The 26839-nt window shown below is 46.4% G+C and overlaps 3 protein-coding genes across 4 annotated transcripts in view; 1 reads left to right on the top strand and 2 right to left on the bottom strand.

Moving 5' to 3' along the window:
• Positions 1-761: 761 nt before the first annotated feature.
• On the bottom strand, positions 762-5694 carry qrsl1 (glutaminyl-tRNA amidotransferase subunit QRSL1). The gene is made up of 11 exons (XM_062522819.1): positions 5577-5694; positions 5015-5174; positions 4809-4907; positions 4610-4706; positions 4272-4433; positions 3727-3902; positions 3377-3489; positions 2958-3150; positions 2489-2606; positions 1854-2059; positions 762-1304 (listed from the first exon to the last, which is right to left on the bottom strand). Exons 1-11 carry the CDS (start codon positions 5604-5606, stop codon positions 1084-1086), a joined length of 1575 nt encoding a protein of 524 aa, XP_062378803.1. The 5' UTR covers positions 5607-5694; the 3' UTR covers positions 762-1083.
• Positions 5695-5797: 103 nt separating this feature from the next.
• Positions 5798-16928, top strand: rtn4ip1 (reticulon 4 interacting protein 1). The gene is made up of 9 exons (XM_062522495.1): positions 5798-6358; positions 6964-7115; positions 8579-8647; positions 9914-10038; positions 11462-11510; positions 11865-12001; positions 12260-12443; positions 14727-14819; positions 16647-16928. The coding sequence occupies exons 1-9, from the start codon at positions 6082-6084 to the stop codon at positions 16773-16775; spliced, it is 1215 nt and encodes a 404-aa protein (XP_062378479.1). The 5' UTR covers positions 5798-6081; the 3' UTR covers positions 16776-16928.
• An 88-nt stretch (positions 16929-17016) lies between these two features.
• Positions 17017-26839, bottom strand: part of crybg1a (crystallin beta-gamma domain containing 1a) — a 40269-nt gene continuing 30446 nt past the window's right edge. For both annotated transcript variants that reach the window (XM_062522493.1, XM_062522494.1), the window contains 12 exons: positions 25343-25551; positions 24893-25019; positions 24510-24655; positions 22800-22926; positions 22300-22329; positions 21983-22095; positions 21644-21776; positions 21103-21242; positions 20689-20812; positions 20177-20335; positions 19711-19873; positions 17017-18075 (listed from right to left, as the gene is read on the bottom strand). In XM_062522493.1, the coding sequence (XP_062378477.1) occupies positions 17987-18075; positions 19711-19873; positions 20177-20335; positions 20689-20812; positions 21103-21242; positions 21644-21776; positions 21983-22095; positions 22300-22329; positions 22800-22926; positions 24510-24655; positions 24893-25019; positions 25343-25551 (1560 nt within the window). In that variant the 3' untranslated portion in view covers positions 17017-17986. The remainder of the gene's footprint in view (positions 18076-19710; positions 19874-20176; positions 20336-20688; positions 20813-21102; positions 21243-21643; positions 21777-21982; positions 22096-22299; positions 22330-22799; positions 22927-24509; positions 24656-24892; positions 25020-25342; positions 25552-26839) is intronic.

Consider the following 26839-nt stretch of genomic DNA (forward strand, 5'->3'; position numbering starts at 1 on the left):
ACATGTGCTGAATGTACTGGAACTATGTTTTGTTCCATACCACTACCAACAATACAACATAAATAATTCAGCAGGGAAGTTTCTACAATCACATTCTAGATAATTCCTCTGTTCAGTGCTACCTATAGCATGGCCCGGCCATAAGTTATAAAGATGTATGGTTTCTCCCATCACCGCCGGCCCTGGGACCAGCAGTGACTTCACAGCAGTGTCAATCACAGATGACCGTTTCTTTTTAGATGTCTCATGAGTCTGCAGATATCCTCAAATAAGTGCCACCATCCACCTGACCATGACAGAATACCCATCAGTGGTTGGTTATTCCATCTGCACCCTAACAAATGGGAGCTACTGTAACCAGAAAACCATTGAGGCTGCTAAAATAACATAGAACATAGAAGTCTCAGTTCAAGGCTGTATCTCAGCTTTTCCCCTTCTCTCATGAGTGTTTGTGAGAAATAGACCGGAAATTAATTGCATCCCCCCCATCCCCCCTGTTGTCAAGGAGACAGTGGTCTGGGGTTGCGTTTAGTGTCCTTCTGTGAAGGTGCAGGTGACTCAGAGGTGCAGCGTTCACACCCATTCCACAAGTGGGCTACCACAAACCATCCCTGCTGATGCCACAAGCTGACAGAACAGCTGATCTATCTCTGAACAATTTCTTCATCCAGACTGGCACAAACACACACACACACACACACACACACACACACACCCTAAGGTTTCCCATACTGTGGGAAAAAATGAATATTCACATCACATCAGAGGGTATAAATATTTATATTTAATTGATGTGAATGACGTGTGTGTGTGTACGTGTGTGTGTGTGTGTGTGTGTGTGTGTGTGTGTGTGTGTGTGTGTGTGTGTGTGTGTGTGTGTGTGTGTGTGTGTGTGTGTGTGGCAGGCACTGGGCACAGGCCACCAGTAATGTTCACACTGCATCTGTGTGTGATATCGCGTGTGTGGGAGTGTACGTGTGAGCCTCAGGTTATTTCAGGTCTCTGCGCTCACACGCTGTACCCTGCGGGCACATGCCCACACGGCCCACATGGTCCGGTCCAGTCCCCCCCCCTCCTCACTTCTCATGGGCATGCCGTGCCCTCTCTCTCTGCCAGCGGGGCTCCCTCCTCCTCCTCCCCCCCGCCGTCTCCATGGAAACGGATCTGAGGGAAGCCCATTCGCTGTTCCATCCAGTGGGCCACCGCCAACAACTTCCTGTCCTGAAGTGGCTGTCCAATCAGCTGCAGGCTGATGGGGAGACCGCGGGACGACAGTGCAGTTGGCACGGTGACGGCTGGGAGACCTGGGTTCACAGGTGGAAAGTTACAGGGGTCAAGAGGTCACAAGGAGAGGTCACAGCATTCAGTAAGTTAATAATTAATGTCTGTAATGTCTCTAATGTTAATGTAATGATTAATGACTAGTTGTTTACTGATTGGTGATAAAAGATTAACTATTAGTCACTCTGTGGTGGCTTTCAACAGGCCTTTATGTCATTTACAAGGACAAAATCATTCTGATGTCGTGTTCGGTATCTGCGGATATTTCTCAATTTCAAGATTATTATCAGTCATGGTCCATTTTGTTCTTGTTTCTTGCAAAACCATATGCATGCAAGGAAAGAAAGGGGAAGAATGGCTTGCATAATAATAATGCAATGCAGGATTGTGTATGTTTGTGTATGTGGTTTTTGCTTGTGTGTATGTGTGTGTGTGTGTGTGTGTGTGTGTGTGTGTGTGTGTGTGTGTGTGTGTGTGTGTGTGTGTGTGTGTGTGTGTGTGTGTGTGTGTGTGTGTGTGTGTGTGTGTGCGTGCGTGCGTGCGTGCGTGCGTGTGCGTGTGTGAATGCGTACCGGCCATGTTGGCGGGCTGCGTGAACACGTCCTCCTGGGCACTGCGCGTGCGGTTGTCCTCGGAGACGAAGTCCCGGTAGGTGGCGGCGTCGCCGAGCGTGGTGGGCGTGAGCAGCACGTCCACGCCGGAGCGGAACACCTTGGTGAAGTCCTCGGCGATCAGACGCCGCACCTGCTGCGCCTTCACAAAGTACCGCTCGTAGTTCCTGTGCAGAGGAGGACAGCCAATCACATTACTAGACTGTTGAGAAGACTTTTGATATTTCTATGGGGTATTTAAGATATCAATACAGTAATTTCCCGCATATAAGCCGCATTGTGTATAAGCTGCAGGGCAGTGTTTTATGCAAGTTAAAAGAAACAAAACCATATTAACACCATATTAACTGCCCCCCCGTATTAACCTCATAGTGGAAGAAATTTTGCAAAATCAATGTATAAGCCGCGGCTAATAGTCGGGAAATTACGGGTACATACTGTATAGTCGGGAAATTACGGGTACAATACACGACTGATCGCATTTTGCGGTTGTAATATCGCAGTTGTTGTTATTGTAGTTATTATATTCTCTGGTTAAATGAATGATAAGTGCCATCCTTCATTTTAAATGGGATCTATAGGGAAATGGGCAGTACTGTTTGAGCAGGAAGTAGTTCCCGGCGAGGATCCTGCGGCGTACTACGTCGTTGAAGCCCTCGTGGCGCGTGGCGGCGTACATGGCCTCAGTAGAGCTGCTCTCTGGGCTACGGTGGCCTGTTGGGGGGAGGACACACACTTCAATGAGTCAAGACACGCACAACACATACACGCAGATGACTCTGTAGGCTTATATTCTCATTACACACATACGCACAAACACAGATACGCTTACACACACACACCAGCATACACACACACTCACGCACGTGCACACACACACTCACGTACACGGCTACACGCACACACACAAATGCATGCATGCATGCACAAACACACACACACACACACACACACACACACACACACACACACACACACACACACACACACACACACACACAAAGCAGCATTCATATTCATCCATTTGCAGGAATACACCAAACAACAATCAAACACCATCCTTACCGTACTCCAGCCCGTCGAAGCGCGCCATGTTGGATGCCACCTCGCAGCAGCAGAGCACGTGGTAGCAGACGATGGAGAACTGGGTGTGCGGGAGCGAGACCTCCCGCACCTGCACGCCGGCCTCCTCAAACAGGTCTGTGACGCGGGACCACTGACGCAGCGTCTCGCGGGACAGGCCAGGTGCGTGGTATTCCTAAAGAGGACACCAAAGGCCTGCTGTTATACTGACGATATACTAGAAACACAACATTCATTTAGCCTTAAAGGGGACACTTTGGAGTAAAACAACCTAGAGTCTATTTTCGGTAGTTTACAAGTTCAAACATTCGTTTGAGAGCAAAACTAAGTTAATTTGTGAGTTTTGAACAAGGCCGTTAGTAAACGGTATACGGTAGTCTCTGTATTGTGCAGATGCTTACTTGTGGTATTCCCACTGTGATTTGTCTGATGTCAAAGTCCTCAGGTAGGTCAGTTTGTCCAGGGGGGCTGGGGATTGTGGTCGCATCAAGGATATCCTGCCCTTGGAGGATGCCTACATCCCATAATACATATTGAATAGAAATGCCCATAACCTATACTGTACAGTGTGATATAAACACACAGATAGAGACATACACACTCTGCCACAGACGTACACTAACTACACTGACAGTTACAGATGTACTGTACACTATCTACACAAACGTACACTATCTACACAGACACAGAGACAGAGACTGAGTTATAGACACGTAGTTCATTCAGAGGGATGCTGAAGGCCAAGGTATACCCAGGACAGTGGCTGCGTCGCGGGCAGATCGGGTCATGATGCCAGGGACGTCCATGGAGTTGACCAGAGGGATGAGGCCGTGGCGGGACAGCAGGCCGTAGGTGGGCTTCAGAGCCACCAGCCCACACAGGGCGCCAGGGTTACGCGTGGATCCACCCGTGTCTGAGCCAAGAGCACTAGTGCGCGCATACATACACACACACACACACACACACACACACACACACACACACACACACACACACACACACACACACACACACACACACACACACACACACACACACACACACACACACACACACACACACACACACACACACAAAATGTGTGAAAGTCTCTAATCAAATGATACAAAACACTCAAAATAATTATTGCACAGCATGACACCTAAGTGTGTGTGTGTGTGTGTGTGTGTGTGTGCGCACACACACCCACATCCACATCCTTGTGAAAATGTGGGGAAGCCAGCATGCTAAAGGACACCCACAAAACACAGCCAATCGTGTGCTCTCTCTCACACTCACTCACTCACTCACACTTACAAATAGCTGCTAAGTGATGCCACAGCAGCTGCGCTTCCCCCTGAGCTCCCTCCTGTGATGACCCAGTCCGACTCGGCCTCCGGCCCACCATGTTGTCTGTAGGACTCGGCATCACTCCAGGGGTTATGCACCGGCCCAAACGCCCCATCTGTGCTTCCTGCTCTATAACACACACACACACACACGCACATGCACAAATTATTATATTAGGTCCCCCTGATGCCAGAACAAAACACACAGGTAAAGCAAATTGCACATCACACATTAATAATGTGCATACAGACACAAATGTGTGCTGACAGATAGTGCTCACTGTAACATGTATTAAGATTGGGTACCCCATGGCAAACTCATCCAGGTTGGTCTTCCCCAGGAGAACAGCTCCCTGATCCAGCAGTTTCTGTACCACTGTGGCACTGAATGGAGGGACATAGCCTGCAGGAGAACACCAGAGAGGCTAACTCGTATTTTCATTAATATCAGTTTGTAATTTACTTATCCGACACTTCGTGGTCAGCAGTGATCTCCTATTTTTACCTTGTAACATCTTTGAGGCACATGTGGTGAGGATGTCCTTAGTGCAAAAGTTGTCCTTCACAGCAAACGGTATGCCATCCAGTGGGCCTCTGGGTGTACCTAACAGAGATGGCAGATCAGGTACATCAGCTCTCATCTCTCTCTCTCTCTCACACACACACACACACACACACACACACACACACACACACACACACTCACAGTACCATTCTGTAAGCGTGCCTCTGCCTCCTGGGCTTGTCTCATGGCCGTTTCTTCGGTCACTGTGATGTAGGCATTCAGATGGCGGGTTCTCTTGATTCGATTCAGACATTTCCGGCATAGCTCTGTGGGGGAGAGCTGGCCTTCCCTCAGTGCACGGGAGACCTGATGGAATGCAGCATCAACATGTCAATGCGACATTTTACAGCGCCGATACAGTGCAATGAACTAAGCACCTCCACTATAACTTATGTCGGAGGAGTGGTCATGATGAGTTCAGTCTGTCAGATTATCATGTAGCTTATCCACACACAACGTGTAGCATAATATGTTTATGGGTATTCAGGTGGTATTCAGCGTCACTTTGGCCCATTGACTAGAGTATTTAAGGGTCAAGTGAATAGGCGACTGAATTTAGTCAGCGGTATCAACATGAAAATGCACTTTATTACGCAAAATCCAATTCAGTGACGTTACGTTATACAATGTATGATTTTGCGGTATTCATTGTCCGCATTTCGACAATGTTCAAAGAAAGACAAAGGCTGCTATGTCGTTGAGACCTACCTCTCTTATGGATAAGCTAAGCACATTCATTTTAAGCGTAGTTCCACAAAGATCTCCACATTATTTAATTCTCCAACCTTCAGCGAGTGAGGTCCATGTACGCTGACATCTTGGTTGCTTTTACGACATCATAGTTTCCGCAGCTTTGGTTGGTTGAACAAGTAACAAAATGTGCCATGATTGGTCAACGTCTTAAGGTCACAGTCTACAGAAGCCGGCTGTCAACTGAACTGTGCATGGGAACGCTAGTGCAGTAGGATAGCCGAAATTCTTGCTTTTACATTGAGAATGAAGCGTTAAACAACATTAGTATTTGCAGTGCTCACTTGCAGTGCTCAGAAATGATGCAGAATTATTTTTTTCGAAGAACAGTGGTTTTACAATCGCCATAAATGTCACTGTGATGATAAGTTATGTTACTTATGCTAGCCTGTAGCTAATTAACTGATATTACAGTCTTGGAAACAGCATTTCGTAGACTTATCATACGGTTCGGTCTCAGAATATGAGTTCGTTAACTAAGATAATGTGTAGCCGCTGGCTGCCCCTCATTAGGGTCTGTGGTTTGAACATGCCTTCGTTAGGGAGGACACACGCAAGAAATTTCAGCACGTCGCACGTTCGCATGGTCGCGATGCCTGCGTGGGTCATTGACAAGTATGGTGACAACAATGTGTTGAGATTCACCAAAAATGCCCCGTTCCCAGTCATCAACTATCCTAATGAGGTTGTCGTCAAAGTCCACTCTGCAGCTCTTAATCCTATAGATGTCAGCATGAGGGGTGAGTTAAAGGATGTACATTTTTGTGTCTAGAAGCTCTGACTGCATCAATAAAACCGACCAGTTCTCTTAACACACTTTGTAATCATCACATTTTGTCCAGATTGCATGGTGTGAGAACAGAGTTTAGGCTGTTTTCAGGTTGCTATCTGAATTAATAAGGAAATTATTGCATAAGAGTGCACTGTGAATTTGTCTCACGTCACCACAGGCTGGTATCTAGGGTCTCATTGATGGTCTGTCATGTACTTCAACCTCATATCACAACCCACCCACCCACACAATGGACAGTTGGTTAACAGGGGCTGCACTTGACAGTTCATGCAATCTGTCATTTGGTGAAAAGTGTAATTACACCTCAGCAAAGTACTCTGAGTCGTTAATAAAGTCTCCCCTCTCTTGTATCCCTCATATTGTCCCTGTTAGTGACAGGATAAAGTGGCCCTTACCAGACACCTGAAGTAAAGCTTGATCCACAGCATAATGGGGTCAAGTTGAGGAAAGAATCCAGAAAATATTCAGTATGAATGGATTCGTGCATGTCCATTGAATGTATATTTGACCTGTTGCTGTGTTCTCTCCTGTGTGATTTGTCAACCTTTTCAGGTGGTTATGGTGCTGCTACTATGGCGATGAAGCGTGACCCCCTGAACTTACATCAGGCGGGTACTGAGTTTCCCTTAATCCTGGGTCGGGACGTCTCTGGGGTCATCATGGAGGCTGGCTTGGACGTGGGCTACTTCAAACCAGGAGATGAGGTGGATACACACACACACACACACACACACACACACACACACACACACACACACACACATACACGTCACCTTTATTTGAATGTCACTGTCAGTTGGTTTCATGGAGAGGAAATGAGAGTCTGTTTGAATGTGTGTCAATGCAATTCATATTTGCAGCTTGTTGACCCTCAGCCTCAATGACCATTTAAAGACAAAAATATGAATTTTTAATTAGTTGTGAGACAAGGTGAGCACATGTTTGACTCCTTGGTACAAAAACACTCAAAGGAAGTAGTTTGTGTACACAGAGCAAGTGTTGATAAATTAGAACATGTGTCTTCCCCCAATGCTTTCATTGACCCACAGATATACTCAGCATAAACCAGAGCTCTACCACTCAATGCAGCCTAACAACACAAGGAATTGATGCGGTTTATGACAGGAAGATAGGTTTGGTTCAGCACCCCTTGCAGACCTGAAACCGCCTTCATGTCGCCCCCCTCTGTTTCCCCTCCCCCCCCCCCCCCCCATTGTGTGTGTTCTTTTCATTCTCTCACTTCTTTGTTTTTTCCCCCTTTTATTTATTATTATTCTATCTCACATTTTCTTTTGCTCTCCCAATCTTCCTTTGTCTCTCTCTTGTGCCCTCTCTCTCTCTCTCTCTTTTTCTCTTTCTCTGCCGTGCTCTTTCTGTCTTTCTCTCTCTGTCTCTCTGTCGTTGGAGGCCTTGTGTCTGAAGGAAGTCTGTCTTCTGTCAAGGCTTTGTTGGGCTGTTTGACAGGCGCCATGTAGATGTGGAGCACTGTATTGTGTAAGGGGTGGTTGTGTAATGTTTCAAGCATGCGGGGCAGTGATGCTATTGTCTCTCTCTCTCTCTCTCTCTCCCTCTCTCTCTCTCTCTCCCTCTCTCTCTCTCTCTCTCTCTCTCCCTCTCTCTCTCTCTCTCTCGCTCTCTCTCTGTTTAATACGTCTGTGTCTAATGGAGACCTCAGTCACACCTTTAATCAGACCATGCAATATATCACCCTAATATTAGTTGTTTGATGCAATGAATGGTATCTGGTTTATATGGAGAAATAAAAATGGCAGCACATGCAGACACTGTCTCTTTTAACAGTTGGTGTGATACTTGGTTATGTCACGGAGAAGCAGTTTGACACGTTGATTAGTGATAGACTGATAAATGGCTGTAATCATGTGCCATAGTTGGTGAGAGGCACTAATTTTAAAAAAAAAGGTTTGTGCCAGTGCTTGTGAAATTGACTTTGTGGAGTTTGGCCTTTGTTGGTGTTCCTGGGGTTCTGAAAGATAATCGCTCAGTACATTCAGATGTCATGGAAATAATGATAGGATGCACATCCTCTCACAATTCAAATAATGTTCAAATGGCAACCGTGTTATGTGTCATTCATGTACAGTAAATTGCTATGATATACTGGAATGCAAATGTGTATTTACTGTATGTGTGTTTGTGTGTGTCTTAGGTATGGGCGGCCATCCCACCATGGAAACAGGGCAGTCTCGCTGAGTTAGTGGTGCTCAGTGGTAATGAGGTAACCTGACATGACTCCTCCTTTCCTTAACACAGTATATGCAGTGAAGGCTGTAATACACTTGGCAACACAAACATGCCATAGACCTGCAGTGCACACTCTAGCTTTGTATTTCAAATGATCAAGCGCAACTTGTTTCACATCACAAACATCACATCATATCTGTAATATTGACTTTGTCATGTTTCATTTACATGTTTATTTACATGGTTCTAGTGCATTGTTCCCCAAACATACAGTACAGTAATTATGCTCAACACAAAGATGGAGAAAATGCATTCTACCATGGACATTATGATATCGCAACTCATTACACTCTTAATAACTAAACTCCTGATACGTCACACTTACACTTCACACTAAGAACCAGAGCCTGTTTTGACAATTGCTGCACATACAGCATGAATGCAAACTCATAGTAGGGTATGACTGGTTGAAAGTGAATAAGTGAATGTGTGAATGTGAAATGAGACATTAGCCGTGTTTACATGGACTTTGTTTTTGTCATTCCGATTAAACTATTCCGATTGAACATTTTGTGCCGTCTGTTTGCATGGTGTACGTTCTCTTCCGATCAGGTGCTTTCAAGCGCTTTAGAATCTTTGATCGGAATAGCCGTTGATATAACAGTCAATCCGAATTACCTTATACATGGCTGTTCATTCGGAATAGGAACGGACTACACCACCTTTTCCATTCCATTCCAAAGGAATGTTCACTCTAATAGAGGTGTAATAAGACGTAAAGTTTTATTCCAATTGAGCTGTTAGTCCATTTCTAATCTGAATAGAATTGTCCATGTAAACGTGGCTGTTGTTTCAGTTGCAGGAGGAGAGAGGATTCTCCTTAGGGTCTATCACTCACTGTTCCCATCCCCTACTCGTATTAAATAATCTTTTGGCCCCAGTTTGATTTCACATCAAAACTCAGTGGAGCGTATCTGCTAATGATTCCCTCCTTTGTGACTAAATGCCCAACTCGCCAGCAATTAAGCCCTGAAAACAAAGCTGTGCCTGTGTGTGTGTGTGTGTGTGTGTGTGTGTGTATGTGTGTGTGTGTGAGAGCGAGAGAGATGGTGGTGGTTTTTAGCATAAATTGCTTTGTTGTGTCCCAGGGCTGTTTGGACGTGCATGGGTGGGCGTTGCTAATGGACGATGACTCAGACATTGAACGCTCTGGCCGTGCTCCTTTCAACCCCCCTCTCCTCTCTCTCTCCTCTCCTCTCCTTTTTGTCTCCCGGGGTGGGGTCACCGTCCACCGCTCTAGGTGTCACTCAAGCCCAAGTCGCTGAGTCACTCGGAGGCAGCGGCCGTTCCCTACGTGGCCTCTACGGCCTGGTCGGCCGTGGTCAACACAGGAGGGCTCAACAAGGACAACTGTGCCAAGAAACGGCAAGTCCAAAGACGATGACACTTGCCAGTGCCTGCACGCACACACAGACACAGATGCATTGACTGACATCATTTGGTGCAGAGGCTTGTATAGGCGGAATTACCCCGTTTTTATCTTTTCATCATCATACACTGCTGAACTCACGCAGCGGAGTTCAGAAGTTACACCCTGTGTCTGCCTCTCTCTCTCTCTCTCCCTCTCTCTCTTTCATTCTCTCTCTCTCTCTTTCTTTCTTTCTCTCTCTGTCTCTCTCTCTCTCTCTCACACTATCTCTCTTCCTCTCTCACCCTCTCTTGCTCTCTCTCTCTGTGTCTCACACATACTATCTCTCTCTCTCTCTTCCTCTCTTGCCCCCTCTCTCTCTCTCTCTCTCTCTCTGTCAAACACATACTCACTAACTTACCCAGTTGCTTGCATACAAATCCTCCCTTCCATGTTTTGTATTATGTAAATATAATAACAAAGGTGTTGCATGCATAGTGTTGTGCCCCCCCCCCCCAACCCAACTCTCTCTCTCTCTCTCACACACACACACATACACGCAACTCATCTCAACCCCAAGTCTCATTTCCTGCGCTCGGCCCAGCCCTGCTGCTCTGGGGAGCGCTGTGTCCCGGCGTCTATTCTGCACTGATTATTCTGGCTGATTTGGCCCCAAAGAGCTGGGGCCAAATGAACTGATCTTAATGAGAGACTGGACGTGCTGGCAGCGATCTGGCTCTCTGCACACATCTCCCCCCTGTCACCTCCCCCGGACAACCGCGCCAGACAGACCCAACACACATCCCCCGCTGTTCAGTACTGCAGCTTGTGTGTGTGTGTGTGTGTGTGTGTGTGTGTCTGTGTGTCTGTCTGTGGGTGTGAGTGTGAGTGAGTGTGTGAAGAGAGAGAAACGGATTGATTTGTATTTGTGTGATGTACATGTCTGTACAGTACATCACACTTGTGCTTGTGTGGACATTTGTGTAAATGAGGCAATGTGTGTGTGTGTGTGTGTGTGTATGCATTTGTGCATGTATTAAAGAGGAATATGCGATCCGTTCTTGTGACTTTGTGTCGGCACAACAAGGAGAAAGCCATTCACCCACTCCTCTAATTGTCGCGTTTTCACAAGTTCACAGAAGGACGCGATTGACATTTTGATGCATCGGCCACATCACAATAGGGCACCGGCCATTACCGCTGGCTAGCTGAATCCGGGTGCTTCTCCCAATTAGATTTTAATGATTCGGCTCCCCCAATCAACAGACCCCAGTCCTCAGAGATACAATTAGCAGCCGAGCTGCTCCATCAGGTCAAGCATTAGGTCTGCCTCGGTGTGTCCAGTGATGGGCTCTGAACACCTTTTCTTGCACGTGTTTGTTTGTTTACTTCGTTTTTATTTTATTTAGTTTATATGTATCTCTTTTTTTATAAACACAGGGTTCTAATCCTCGGAGCCTCGGGGGGAGTTGGGACCTTTACCATACAGGTACTGAAGGACACCTTTTGTGAAAGGGTGCTGTGTTTTGAAAGGGTTCAAATAAAGAACTTGCTGAACTGTGCTAAACATTGTCTTTAGTTTGTTTTTGGTCTTGCAGAGAGGGTGGGAGGTTGGGATCCCTGTGTACCAGTGGGGAGTAGATTACTGTGAATGCATTGTGATTTTAAATAGGACCACCTTGGTTATGGTGCACTTTTTGAAACTATAGCAACTTGTTGGATGTTACTCAGATATCACTGTCATCATTGGGGGTGTGTTTTTTTTGTCTGATTGTTTACAGGAAAATGTGTGAATTCAGAAACACAGCACAATAAGTGTGTGTGTGTGTGTGTGTGTGTGTAGATGCTGAAGGCCTGGGGTGCCCACGTGACGGCCACCTGCTCTGGCAGTGCTGAGGGCCTGGTGAGGGGGCTGGGGGCTGACGATGTGCTGGACTACACCGCCGCCCCAGTGGAGCAGCAGCTCAAGGACGTTGAGAAGTAAGACACACACACACACACACACACACACACACACACACAGAAGAATCGTTTGTTAGCTCTACACTTCAACAAAGGGTGCTTGTCTACATTCATTACCTTTGAAAAACTCCTCAACTAACTCAATTTCTTGCCTCTGTCTCTACCCCTCTCTTTCTCTCTGTCTCTCTCTCTCTTTCTCTCTTTCTCTCTATCTATTTCTCCCTCTCTATCTATCTACCCCCCCCCCCAAACACACACACACACACACACACACAGGTTTGATTTGGTTCTGGACAACATTGGGGGTGACACCGAGTCCTGGGCCCTGGGGTTCCTCAAGCCGTGGTGTGGGGCCAAATACGTTACCTTGGTAACACCCTTCCTCCAGAACACCGACACGCTGGGCATCGCAGACGGAATGTTTCAGACGACAATCACAGTGGCCTCCAAAGCAGCAAAGGTACCGACTGACCCCCCCCCCCCCCCCCCCAACTTCACACAGCCCTTTTTTGTCTACTTCTCCAGTCATAATGGTGTGTGTGTGTGCGTGTGTGAGAAGCTGTGTGGTACATGACTTTGTCGTGAGGTGTGGCGTGCGTCGGGGCATAATGGAAACTAATGGAAATGAAATGATTCAGTTGTGGCTTTTTTTTTTGCGCAGAGCGAGGGGGTGAAAAACACATGAAAATCAATGCGGTTCCCTCCCTCTGGTGCCACCCTGCCTGCCCTATCTCCCTCCTCTCCCCCCACGGCATGCATGACCACAGACACCAGATGAAGAGATGCTTCTCTGTAAGCCATTAACTCTGAAAGAGAGCGAAAAAAACACAAAACACAGGCATCTCTCCCGGTCATCTCTCCACTCCGCTCCTTTGTGCTTCTGGCCCAAGGTCTCCGGTGTGCATTGTTCTCCCTTAAGTGTTATCTCCGTGCTATTTACTGAGCGTTGTCTCGCGCGTTTGTTCCTGGTCTGCGTTCCAGGGAATGTCAGCCTTTCAAGACAGCTATTGGCGTTTACACACTTAGCGGCCATTTAGAGAGCCTCCATTAGAGGAGCGAAGTTAAGGGCAGGACCACACGTTTGTGTGTGTGTGTGTGTGTGTGTGTGTGTGTGTGTGTGAGTGAGTGTGTTTGTGTGGGAAGTAGTAAAGATCTCATTAGGTTTGTTGTGTGTGCTTGCAGTGTAACAGCTAAAGTGGGTAAGAGTGTGTTGATGTGTATATGATTTTCGAATGTACATTTCTCTCCCTGTATAAACACCAGGCTGATTAATGTCCGGGGTTAGGAGAGAATTAATATTAATGATGCCTCTCTGTAGCCTTCCCAGAACTGGTTCTATGGAAAATGTGTTTTTCACCCATCAGATTGACAGTTTTCATGCTTATCGTGAATTTGCAAAGCACATTACTTTTACAAAAAGATTCCTTGTGGGATATTTTCCATTTAAGCAACTATATATGAGAACATTATTTTTTTTTTTTGAAAGGATTCTTGAAAACTGGTATTAACCTGATAGCTTCTTGAGTGTCCTAGATAGGTCACAGGCCATGGACTTCCGAGTTGGCAGCTTTCTACTTTGTTTTCTTGACCTATATTCCTATGGCTACCTATTCAGCGCTGGTGGGGGACTGTGAAGGCGTAATCTACCTGTTTATATAAGCTTCTAGAATGATCAAAAAATTTGAACACAACACAGAGAGGATCCATTGTTTGGTCATTTCCTCTCATGTTCTCCTGTAGAGCATCGCTGGGAATTAGAACAGGTCCATGCTGTCACGTTGCGCGTTAGATTAAATACACATCACTGTGATCCTGTTGGGCTACCAGTGACCGCAAACACCTTCTTAGAACGGCGCTTCCACAATATCTTAAGGCAGCTCATAAACAGGATGCCGCAGGTTCTGTGTTCCTGTGCCACCACCGGTACATGGCTCGCGGTTTTCTCTCGTGTGTGTTTTGGTTGTGTTTTGGTTGTGTTTTGGTAGTGTTTTTCGGGGAAATGGAAGCGGGCAGAGGGAAAGGGAAGCTGAGAGCCGTGGGAGGCTAATGGGGGTAGTCCCCCCTGGCGGAACCGCGGTGCTAGGCGCGGGCCCGAAGGTGCAGGAGCACCCTCATGTTCCAGCGTGTGGGCGGCTGAAATGCGTCACCGCTACTAGGCCGGGGTTCGCGAAATGATCCGTCGTCGTCTACGTCCACACAGGGAAGAAGCATATAACACGCATGTGAGATGTACTGTAAGCCCTGTTCTTATTTGCTGTGACTGTATATTTTTGTCTCTGTGGGTGTTATTGACATCTGTGTCAAATTGACATGGCTTTTCCTGTCCTCCAAAAAACGCATACACACACACACACACACACACACACACACAAACAGAATGAAACACAGCGGTGATTTGGCTTGGAGTACAGCTCTCTCTGCTGGCACAGAGGAAAGAAGAGATGCAATAGCTAAATGGAACTCCTTTGCACCCCCCCCCCCCCCACACACACACACACACATATACACACATACACACATGTACACACATGCCTTTGGGTTGTGTTACCTCCCAAGGTCACACCCATATCAGACCTGACCTTGTAATGGTCACACTTTAACTCCCTCACCTACTCAGTCCCTCCCTCCACTGTCTGTGTACAGAGCCCAGGCTGTGTTTGCAGACATGTATAGTATGCCTACACACACCACAAATGAAACTAACTTTCTCTCTCTCTCTCTCTCTCTCTTCCCCCCTCTCTAGCACTTGTGTAAAGGTGTGCATTATCGCTGGGGTTTCTTTGCACCAAGTGGCCGTACACTGGACGACATCAGTGAAATGGTGGATGCCGGTCAGGTATATTGCCTTTCTCTCTCTCTCTCTCTCTTTTTCTATCTTTCACCGTCTCTCCAACAGAAATCGAGGTGTCCTCTAACCCAGGACTGTTTTTTTTTTTAGCCTTTGGCTGAGATAATAGGAGACAGACTTAGGAGACTGTACAAAGCAGGCCACTCTGTTACCTAACAGCTGTGCTGACATCCGATCATACCGTGAAAGAAAGAGGGAAAGTTTGAAACAAAAAGTCCGGGGGTGATATGGTTACAGCTGAACATGTGTGTGTGTGTGTGTGTGCGCGCTATGCTGTGCTAGTAGGTTAGTAGGGCATCCTTGTTCAAGAAAATGTGGATAGTATTATAAAGATCAGTTTATATAACTTGGATCACCTGTCCTCTCATCTTATGAATTGTGTCAGTATAACAATCTAGTGTGAGTGTTGATTTCAACTCGGCTAAAGCCAGTAGCTTTATCTTGCTCATTCAAAATAGTACTTTTTTGCTTCAAATCAAGCATTTTTTTTTCTTCATTAGCTTTGTATTCTTGTTTCAAATAAAAAAAAGAGAAAGAAATCCTCATAAATATAGACCACGTTAGTTTTCTTCTTCTAGGTAGTTGAACGTTATTGTGATGGCAGTCCTGCTGACTGCTGTCAGCTCAGCGGTGAGTCAGAGACATCAGAGTTAAGATTTCATATGACTCTCTGTGTCACTGTCACCTCAACACAAAATCACACCATCAGGGTCCACACCCCACCACACTTCTCCTCACCGCAGGGCTGCAAGTGTTCATGCACTGTGTCTGAGCCTGGACTTTTAAGATTTAAAAATGCCCATTTTAGACTACAGTACAATATATATATGACGTCCTCACAAAAGGGCTTCCATGGGCACTGTGCCTGAATTCAGGGGCGGGCCGGTACATTAAAGGTTTGGAAATAGGAAATTAGACTACAGTATTTATGACGTGCTCGTCAATCTCTGATCGCTTGAGGCACAGAGATGTTCATTGCTTTAAGCCCTGTTACCGAAATGGTGTCATCTAACCTAACCCAAGCCTAAATATGTGAAAAAGAGACAGAAACATGAAGGGAAAACAAAGAAGAGAGAGAGAAAGAGAGAGAGAGAGGGAGGATGAGGGCCAGAGAGTCCTGCCCTAAAGCCAGTGAAATCCCAGCTGCAGGGGCTAGTAATCCCACACTCATCCCGGCTAATCTGCCGCCTTTGTCCCGCGCTCCGCTCCGCCGGGCGAATTCTGCCCGCGTCAGGACATTGCTGCGGGCGCCGGCGGTGACCTCACGCCCGACGGCTCGCCCCGTGGAAATGTTGCCGTGGCGATGGGGGGCGCAGATAACGGAGAGGCGCGAGGCGGTGGAAATGCGATCGTGAGTCACGACATCCCTGCCAGTGCCACCCCTGCGGTCCCACGTCCCAGCGGTGGTGAGGGGCCCAGGCACCGAGGCATGGAGCCACAGGGGGGGTATTGGGGCTGGACTACCGTGGAGGGAACAGCAAGGCTTTCAGTCACAACTCAACCAAACTGGCCTTCCAGCTGTTCTAGGTGAACAGAGGGAGAGTAGAGCTCTCAGCTTTTTCCATCTCAATTGGAGGTGGCAATCAACACCTCAGTCTGTGTGTGTGTGTGTGCGTGCGTGCGTGAGTGTGTGTAAGAGAACAATAAAAAAAAAAGCAAGTTGTAGGAACATCTGTTTGCTTTGCCTGAGTAGCCCCAAAACCACATCCTGTCTCCTCTCGTCTCCTTCCTGTACCCACCTTTCTCTCACTGCTCTATTCTGTCACTTTGTTCATTTCCTCCCTCTATCGCTCTCTCTCTCTCTCTCTCTCTCAGGTGAAGCCGGTGGTGGAGGAGACCTTCTCCTTCTCTCAGGTCCCGCAGGCCTTCCGGAAGGTGGAGGCTGGTCACGCCCGTGGCAAGACCATCGTCAACGTCATCCAAGAGGACGGAGATGCCCAGTGACCATGGTGATGATGGGCCCCAATGAACGCCCTTTCCACAAGGATGTCGAAATATCCCCTATAGGGCGGGTTCACACCATGGTGTGTGGAGGTGTCAGCAGTCATTTCCTGTGTGTGTGTGTGTGTGTGTGTGTGTGTGTGTGTGTGTGTGTGTGTGTGTGTATGTTGGAACTTGTCGAATATGTTTGTCACAGTGTGGAGAGAGTGAGTGAGTATGTGTGGAATGCACTGGCGTCAAAGAGGACAATAAAAGTTTGTTTAATCCTTTGGAATGTAACAGTATCAGTATTTTCTAGAAAATTCCAACATTTACAAGAACAAAACCAGTTGCAGAGCAAAAAAAAACAAAAACAAAAGAGAGAAACATCTGTGTATCCATTATGGATATCCAACCATGGCACCATCTTTCAGCGAGTTTGTGTCTATTGCTTGTGTGTGTGGAATTACAGACACCTGGGTTTGAGATTCAATAAGCAAATATGCTTAGAAAATAATACATTATGGAAAATTATACATTTACAGACATTTGTGCATAAAATAGAATAATGTAATGTCAAACTTTTAGTAAACACCTATATGGCTCCCATCAGAGGCCATATTCAGCATGTGCAGATGTGTGTGTGTGTGTGTGTGTGTGTGTGTGTGTGTGTGTGTGTAGTGAAGTGTAGTATAATCTACAAAGCCACATGAAGGTCAAATGATTCATGCAATAGCCAAAAATGGCTTGGTTAGTCATAACCTGACCTCATTATGGAAGCGCGAAAGTTATACTGGTCCGTAATGTGCACATAGAGTTTCTTTTAAGGCTAAACATTTTCCAGACGTGGGTCCACACTCCCGGAGTCTGGTCGACATTCAAACTGGGTCTCTAGTGAATGTTTAAAGTAGGCTTGAGAACACATGAGTGCTTCCGGAATGTTCTCCAAAGAAAGTGCCGGATAAATTAGTGCATAGGGGAAGGTCAGGGGAACTTGATTGCTCGCAAGCTTAATGTTACACAAACACCAGCACTTTTGAAGTCCAGCGCTCTTCACCGAGATGCTGCGTGGCGCTAGCGTTGACGTCCACAGAAGCAGCCAATGTTGAAGAGGTCCTCTCCCTGGCTCTTGAGAGTTCATGAGAGGCCTCTTGAGGAGGTCTGTGAGAGGACACGGCCTCTGCGATGTCCATCACTAGTGTGGTGGTGGTGGTGGTGGTAGCCAGGCACGGCGGTTATAGGATCTCCACTAGCCATCTCTGGCTGGCCTTCCTCTCGTCCAGCGTGCTGACGACCACCTGGTTCCTGTCGTACTGCTGGCCGCCTGGTAGCAGGACACAGATGGGCATCAGAGCAGATTACACACACACACACACACACACACACACACCAAAAAAGAGGGGAAAAAATGCTGTCCTGTACATCAGCATATTTTGCACGCACATTTAAACATAATTTGAATGGAACATGTGCAGTCAGTGTGCACACATACAGTAATGCTATTGTGAGGCCTCCTGGTGGTGGCAAAGGGGCCATACAAGTCAGAAGTATGCAAGACACTAACCAAACTCACTCATCACACTTTTAAGCAGTCACTGAGAAGCAGCACTTATATCATACCAAAGGACTCATAAAATATTTCACTTATACGATCATAAATAAACATGTGTGGTAATATAAATTGAAAAAAATCCACAGCTTTCAATGGCAGTTTTGACACACAGTACCTGAACTTCCCTTCTCTGACCATCCACTAGATGGCAGTAACATCTTAGGTTATCAGCTAGAAAGCTGGCATAAAAACTTTGTGGGGCATTACCTGCCGTTTGAATAATTAAAAAATGGAGGACAACTAACAGAACAAGATTTACATAATTTAAGCCAATCACAACTGTACATCTAGCCCTTCATCTTTGAACAGGAGCAAAGCCTTACAGTTCACAGATTATTTCATCATTGTTTAGAGCACAAAACAGGATTTCTAGATGTTTTCCTTCCAATTTGTTATGCTAATCACTCCGCTATTGTTGTGGACTAAACCACAAAATATTTTAAACATACAATATGACACTAGACATTTGATGTTACAGATGTATCAGAGTTGTTCATTTCTATTATGCTGATCAGAGGTGACAGGGGAGAGCTTGTGCGTGAGTCTGTGTGTTGTTGGGCGCAGGACTTGTCTGAGGGGAAGGCGGCAGAGAGTTCACCTGAAGAGCCTGGGACAGGCCTCTACAGGTCTTCTGGGGAGAGAGTATGTGTGTGTGTGTGTGTGTGTGTGTGTGTGTGTGTGTGTGTGTGTGTGTGTGTGTGTGTGTGCGTGTGTGCGTGTGTGTGTAAGTGAGGGAGGAGGACGTCCGTCATCACTTTCCCCCCACTCCCCAACCAGGTGTGTGTGGCAACCACAGACACAGTGTTTTTGTTCAGGACAGTTCTATACACACCCAGCCTCACCCCTCACACACACGCCCAGTTCCCTCAATGTAATGACAGGAAGTGAGTTATACCCTCTGCGAGCTATTCTCCTGCCTGCAGGCTACCTTTCCTCATTAAAGACAAAGGCTGACGCCCTTCTCTCTTATCACAGTGCTCTCTCCCCTATCTTAAAGAAAAAATGAAAATGAAAGTGCTTCTTGAGCGTCTCATTGCTTCTCGGTAAGATTGTAAGGAAGTAGAGGATGTAAACAACTTCACGAGAACTGCCTGGGATGAAGAATCCCTGGAATGTGCAGGAAAAGGGCACACGATGTTTTTATGCATTTTTTTGTCAGTTTGATATTACTGAGGTGTAAAAGCACTTTTTGATGGAAAGAGTGACTGCCTGCTTTGCAGAACTGTTGAATTTTCTGTTGCCTTTCTGTTTCTGCCTGTTCTTTGAAATTCTTTGTGTGTAGAATTTCTTGCCAATTCTGGAACACTCTTCTGAGAGTTCGAACAGAGCGGTGGACAGAGTCCTTACCCTTGATCTCCAGCACCAGCTCGGGGTTGACGTGTGTGCGTATGTGTCCGTCCGGCGTGATGTCCCACAGCTGATTCTCCTTCCCCACCTCGGCCGAGACGTTCAGCCGGCAGCCGGCCATCACGACGGAGCCTGATGTCTCCAGGCAACAGTCCTCCACCAGCTGGGTCAGACAGGGAGAGAGGAATGGGCTTTTACTGACAGGCCGTTTGGGGATTTGTGAAGTTTGTGTACAGGAGGTGGGATGGCTGGGACAGCTGTAATGCTGGTCTAGCACTTACATGCACACACACACACCAAAACACACACATACACACACGCACACTATCCATGCACCCTACAGTGCAGTGCAACTATGCACTTTGCAGTGTATTGGGCAGATACTCATGCACACATGCACACATGCACGCACAAACACAAACACACACACACAGACACACACACACACACACACACACACACATACCTTGCAGCGCAGCAGGCCGTTGCAGTAGAGCCAGCTATTCTCGGGCCCATCGGTTTCCTCCAGGGCCTGCACTCGCAGCATCTTGATGTCGTCCAGCGATCCATTCAGCGACATCACACTGCCTGACTCCTCGTTGCGCAGACGCACATACACTGGTTTCTACACACACACAGACACACACAGACACACACACACACACACACACACACACACACACACAGAAACACACACACATTCAGATTAGGCTATCTGTCAAACTGATGTAGAATAGAATGATAGAAGTGATAGAATATTTCATCGTTAATAGAGCTCATAGTGCTGATAGCTAATGTTTGTTCAGAACAATAACAGAACACAATGTTCTTCTTCTTTTGGGCCAATAGAGCCAACTGGCAACCGGTCGGCATAAACTGTGGTGGGCTTCCTTTTCCTGGACCAGATGGTTCTACTCTTGTGTCAGGAAGGAAGGGTCATTAGTGAGGCTGGTATTTTACCAGGGCAGGGCTCAGTACCTGCAGCAGTGGACGCAGGGATCCGATTCGTTGCCAGCCACTGAACTGCAGCCAATCAGATTCCTTGCCGGGATGGAGGAGGACCTGCCGTCCTCTGTAATTGCTGCCCTCATACAGTACCCAGCTGTGTTACACACACACACACACACACGCACACACACACACACAAAGAGAATCATGAATTTTAAGCAACGGAACCATAAAAGTACACAGAGTTGCTAACCATACTTTAGTGCATGGACTATAAATCATATATAGAACCAAATCACACAGAGTGTCTGAGTGTACACTCAGCATGATTAAAAGAATGGCATCATACTGATCTGCTTCATTTGTCGGTGAAAGTGTGTGTGTGTGTCTGAGTGTGTGTGTGTGTGTGTGTGTGTGTGTGTGTGTGTCCACGTGTCCACGTACATGCCACCGCTGACCAGTGTCGAGCGTGCACGGCCATCGATGCCTGCCAGTGACAGGTTCACGGTGCTGTCAATCAACACTGTCCTCCTGCCCCTGAGGTCAGGCTTGGAGAAGAGCGTGATGGAGGGAAGAGAGAACTCCTGAGACAGAAATAGAGAAAGAGGGGGGGAGAGAGAGAGAGAGAGGGGGATGTATTTGTTTATGAGCATTGGTTTGTTTAACACATAGAATAATTGACCTTCAGCAAGGTCCCGCCCTTCCCTAGTTACTGTTGCTACATCTGTCAAACATTGCAGAACTACTCAGGAAGTAGAAAAAACAGTCAGGTGGAAAACAGACTGTGAAGTTTCCATAGAAGATAAGCAACATTTTTTGCGCTGACACATCTTTAATATCACCACGCAAAGGTGTTAGAATGTTAATAATTATTCTGCCTTGGTGTGAGTGCATAGAGCTCTCTCTCTCTCTCTTTGACTCACAGACACACACACACACACACACACACACACACACAGACACAAGCACGGCATACTGTACTCACGTGTGCTATGGTGTGAATGGAGCAGATGCCAGACTGTGTGTCCTCGCAGCCCATGGCCTCCAGAGTGGGATAGTCCCCTTCCTCAAGCACATACATCAGGTCTGTAAACTGAGGCCCTGAAAATGCCACCCAGCTGAACACACGCACACACACACACACACACACAAACGAATGTGTGAGTGAGCACAGACAAGTCTTGGTCACATAAAATCATGTGATTTTATGCTTTTATTGATTTTAATGATCGAAGGATATATTGAATTCCAAAATAAATGGATAATTTGTATCCATTTAATGGATATTTTTTAATCAACATTAGCTTTGTGGCTCTGCTCTCACCTTCCAGACAGAATCTTGCAAGAGCTTAGGCGGAACCCATCAGGAAGGCTGGCTGTGTTGTCCTCCAGAAGCAGCGGTTCTCCTTGGAACCCAGGCTCGGGGAACAGCAGTGCCTGAGCGGAGAACATGTTCTGGGTGAGTGGACGACACCACAGCAACTATGCACATCCATATTAAAGCTTTTACCATTAGCCTGGGTAGCTTTACATCACCAAACGATGCCATGAACTATGGACTATGAACTGCTCCTTATAAATGGTTTATGTGAATTGTTTCTGTTAGTGCCTATTAAAATGATAACATTCATACACGCTCACCTTATACTTGCTCAAGGTATCCGCATTTTCCTGGCAAAGTTGGAGGAAAACAGGGAGGGAATCAGTGGACATTAGAATCAATCACAGTGAGTACTATTACTTAATGGTGCTCGAAGCGATGTTGGTTAATATCACTTCTGCTGACGTTCAAATAAAGAGATAAAGATATAAAGAGCTAGCTTGCTACACCCTCCCCCTCCGTCCTGTGGAACTGAAACGCTCCTAAACACACATCTCATCAGTGATTGACTGGAACAGCTTGTTATGTTTTTATGGTCCAGGTTGGACCAAGTTGTTTATGTTGCCGTTTTTGGAGCCACATTTACAGCGTATTCAGGACACAGGCAACTAGCGGATGGTGAGGTAATATCTACTGTATGTGACAAAAAATGTTTTACAGTAGCTTAGAAACAGCATAACATTGTTTAGAGCACCTTTAAGTCTGGTCATTTACTCCACTGACACTAGTTGTCCGGTCAGTTCATGGGCTCGCTCCTTACCAGCATGACGGGCATGACGGAGGCCACGGCGGGGGTCCTGCTGCCCCAGTCCTCAGGGGTCGGGTACAGGCCCTTCTCCAGCACGTACAGCTCCCCACTGAAGCCCTCCTTCTCAAACACCACCCAGCTGTAGGAGGGGACACTCACTCATCAAATACACAAAGACACTCAAAGATACTCAAAGAAGAGACCACACAAAGATATGTGTATTTTACATATTAATGCTTAAAGCACACGGCAAAAAAATAAAAGCTAACAAAGTGTTATTATTGTCATATTACTGTAAAACCAAAAAATCTATTAGGTTTGTTTTTAGTATGAAGAGAAGTATCTAGCGCTCTCTTGAAAGATCGTTTTGACTTAATTTAAGAACGTTTTGACTAATTATATATACTCAACGTACTGCAAGACAAATTTGCTTGTTTTCAGAATGAGATCTTAAAAGAAAAATCAAACTATTCTCAAATTAATTCAGACGATTGACGAGAAAGCACTAGGTAAGTATTTTTGTACTGAAAACAATACCAACTAGATCTTGATATAAGTCTTGGTTAGACTTTAATAGATAAGCAGTTTTTGCAGTGCATTCCTGTGCCTGAAGTCATCAGACATTTATGAGGACGTCATAAATACTGTAGACTAATTGCCTATTGACAAATCTTTAACGACTAGTTCATCCCTGAATTCAGGCACAGTGCCTGGACACTTTATGCCCTGCATATCATATGTACTTAATCCAAAGCCAATTTTCGACTCCATCAGAAGACACTCACTAAGCCTCTAAAAGCCCCACGGTATACAATTAACAGTGGTGATGACAGCAGATCATAGCCACTGCTCTATGTCATGACTACCATCTCTCATCTGTATCACACACACACACACACACACACACACACACACACACACACACACACACACACACACACACACACACACACACACACACACACACACACACACACACACACACACACACACACACACTTTTCCCAAAAGAAAATCATCTGCCAGGCAGCTTATGAGGCAAGCAAGACCCACTGATATTGTGCAACTAAAATGTGATGTAGTGCCAGAGAGGACACACACACACACACACACACACTGCCTCAGCAGCCCCGTCCTGACTTGTTGCTCACTTGCAAATCCGTGTGGACAGGCCACCCTACTGATCTCAGATCAGCTGTTAGATCATGCAAAGCAGATGAGTGTGCAGTGGCCATAGCCACAGGAATGGGGACAGAGGAAGGCTGCAGGGAGAGGCTGGAGCAGGTGATATCATATGGAGTTATGTTACAATAGAGACAGTGGACGAGGTGAGATCATTCAGAGGGTTGGACTAGAGAAGCAGGTTTAAGGGAACAGAGATGTGCTGTTGTATCTCTGCGTGTGTTTGTGTGTCATTCTCGGTAATTACATTTTATTATGATGAGCTTCTTAAAGATAAGATACTGTACAGATAAACACACTTACAGTAAGTCTGCTTAGACTATCAGGCCAGGCACTGTGCATGTCTGTGTGTTGTTCTCAGTCAGTAGACACACCCACAGACAGTCTGGCAGAATAATGCTTAGAGAAATATGACACCAGTACATAGATACACTGTGAGCATACAGGTGCAGTATGGATAATTGCATGTGTGTGTGTGTGTGTGTGTGTGTGTGTGTGTGTGTTTGAGCATGTGTGTGTGTGTGCATGTTGTGCACTCACATGCCAGACAGCACATCCATAGACCGTGTCCTTGAGCCATATCCAGTACTCTCCATACTCGGCACAGGAATGAACAGGTCCACGTTCACACCTCTGTCCCCGAAGTCCACCTCACTGAACATCTTCAGATGGGGGGACATCAGATCCTGTGGACAGGGGAAGAGCGAGAGAGAGAGAGAGAGAGAGAGAGAGAGAGAGAGATGAGAAATGGAGATGGAGATGGAGATGGAGAGAATAGCATACCTCAGTTCAGAGATTTGGAGCCTGAGGTTATGTGCTTGTGCTTTCACAGGTGTTGTTGTTGTTGTTGTGTATACACACTATGTACTGTATAAATGTGTGCGTGTGTGTGTGTGTGTGTGTGTGTGTGTGTGTATACACACCGACTGCACAGGTCGAAGAGACATCAGTCTGTCCCCTAAGCCTCCCCAGGCTGTCCAGTCTGCGTACTCCCCCTCCTCCAGAAGGTACTGTTGACCCTCAAACCCAGGCCCTCCATAACCCACCCACCTGTAGGGTCAAGCAACATTACAGCACATTATCAGCATCTCCTGATGGAGCCTTTTGTGTAAGATTCGTATGTATATTTTTGCACATTTGTTCATGAATTATTTATGTGTGTGTGTTTATGTGTTTCAGGATGGAGATATTTGAGACACTTTATTTACTTTAGTTATTATATGTTATAGTTATGCTATAGTTATAGTTATCCTATATGTTTTAAATGTGCTCTAGAAATTGAATTTACTTACTTTTTTACTTACTATATTATATGGTATAATTATTAGGTGCATATTGTATATCAAACAAAGCATATAGAGGAGATGACTCACAGTCCCCCAATGATCTTGATGGAGCCCACGGTGCTCAGTGTCATCTTCTTGCCAGCTGGGCTGTTGGGGTATCCTTCGCTCTCCTCCTCTCCCTCTTTCTCCTCCTCCTTCTTCTTCTCCTCCTCTCCCTCCCCCTGTCCGGAGTCCCAACCGTCGGAGTCCAGCAGCACGCACTCTCCCTGGAACTGGGGCTTCTCGTAGAGCAGGGCCTGAGGTGAACACATTCCAGGGGGTCAGAGGATGGAATGCTGACAGGGCCAGCTGGTGTTTGTCTTTTGCTTTCACTGGAATGTTCTACAGTACAACAGCGCTGGAATGGTGTGTTTTTTTTAGGAGGAAGCGCAGTCTGATTCCCTCAGACACAAACTACCTACAAAACTCTTTCAGCATCCTCCACAGCTGAGGCAAGCTGTGACGGCAGCAGACTGTATCATCTGATCTCTTGCAAGTCAGCCTGCAACAGCTAAACATGGCCACGTTGAAGAGGCCGATCCTGCTGATGAAAGACTGTTTGGGTGCAAGCTCAACAGCCAATCACCTGCATTCCCTCCCTCACTGTTTCTGCACGGCTGATGGCATGGAATCGTTTACTTTTTGGTCTGAATCACTGCACAAACGCACATGTAGAACCACTAGTCTGTGTTTAGTGAGTGAGACAAAAACGTTTATTGCATTATAATAGAGGTCTACACCCTTAAGGCCATTAGTCTGCAGTCTGCACAATACCCAAATGATGCTGGGAACCTGATAGTCTCACTATATTCACTTTAACTTCATTTCATTTCTTTAGCGCTCATGACTAGCTCTCTGTACAGAAACGCTGGCATAAACCTATCCCTGTGGTCACTTCAGCAGACAAAACTCTGCTGTGTAAGAACCTTTGGGCAACTGTGATCACTGGACCAAAGCTGAGGCACAATACAGCATTGTGAGTCCTGGACTGGCCTCGGTAAGGGGCTGTGTAAGCTGAGAGGAGACTGGGCCTGCAGACAAGCAGCACTTTCAGCAGTGCCCAATTTTGCAGTGCTCTCAGTCCCAGCTGAGACACACAAGACACACTCACACACACACACACACACACACTCTGAAATGATACACATACTGTACACACTCTCTCGGAAAATATACACACACAAACATGCATACACAGAAACACAAACACACACACACATACACATTCTCAGAAAATATAACACACACAACACGCATACACACGCATACACACAAAGACACACACACACACACACACACACACACAGATACAGACACACATGTATACACAAGAACTACACACACACACACACACACACACATGCACACACACATCAGTGAGCTGAGTGGGCCTATTGCCACACCTTCACCCTGCCCCAGAGAAAGAGAGAGAGAGATAGAGAGAGAGAGAGAGAGAGAGAGAGAGAGAGAGAGAGAGAGAGAGCACACAGTGAGCTAACTGCCCTGCACTAAAGGGCCTCTGTGTCTCAGCAAAGGTCCAGTGCC

Source organism: Sardina pilchardus, chromosome 20, assembly GCF_963854185.1.
Source record: "Sardina pilchardus chromosome 20, fSarPil1.1, whole genome shotgun sequence".
Taxonomy (NCBI): domain Eukaryota; kingdom Metazoa; phylum Chordata; class Actinopteri; order Clupeiformes; family Clupeidae; genus Sardina; species Sardina pilchardus.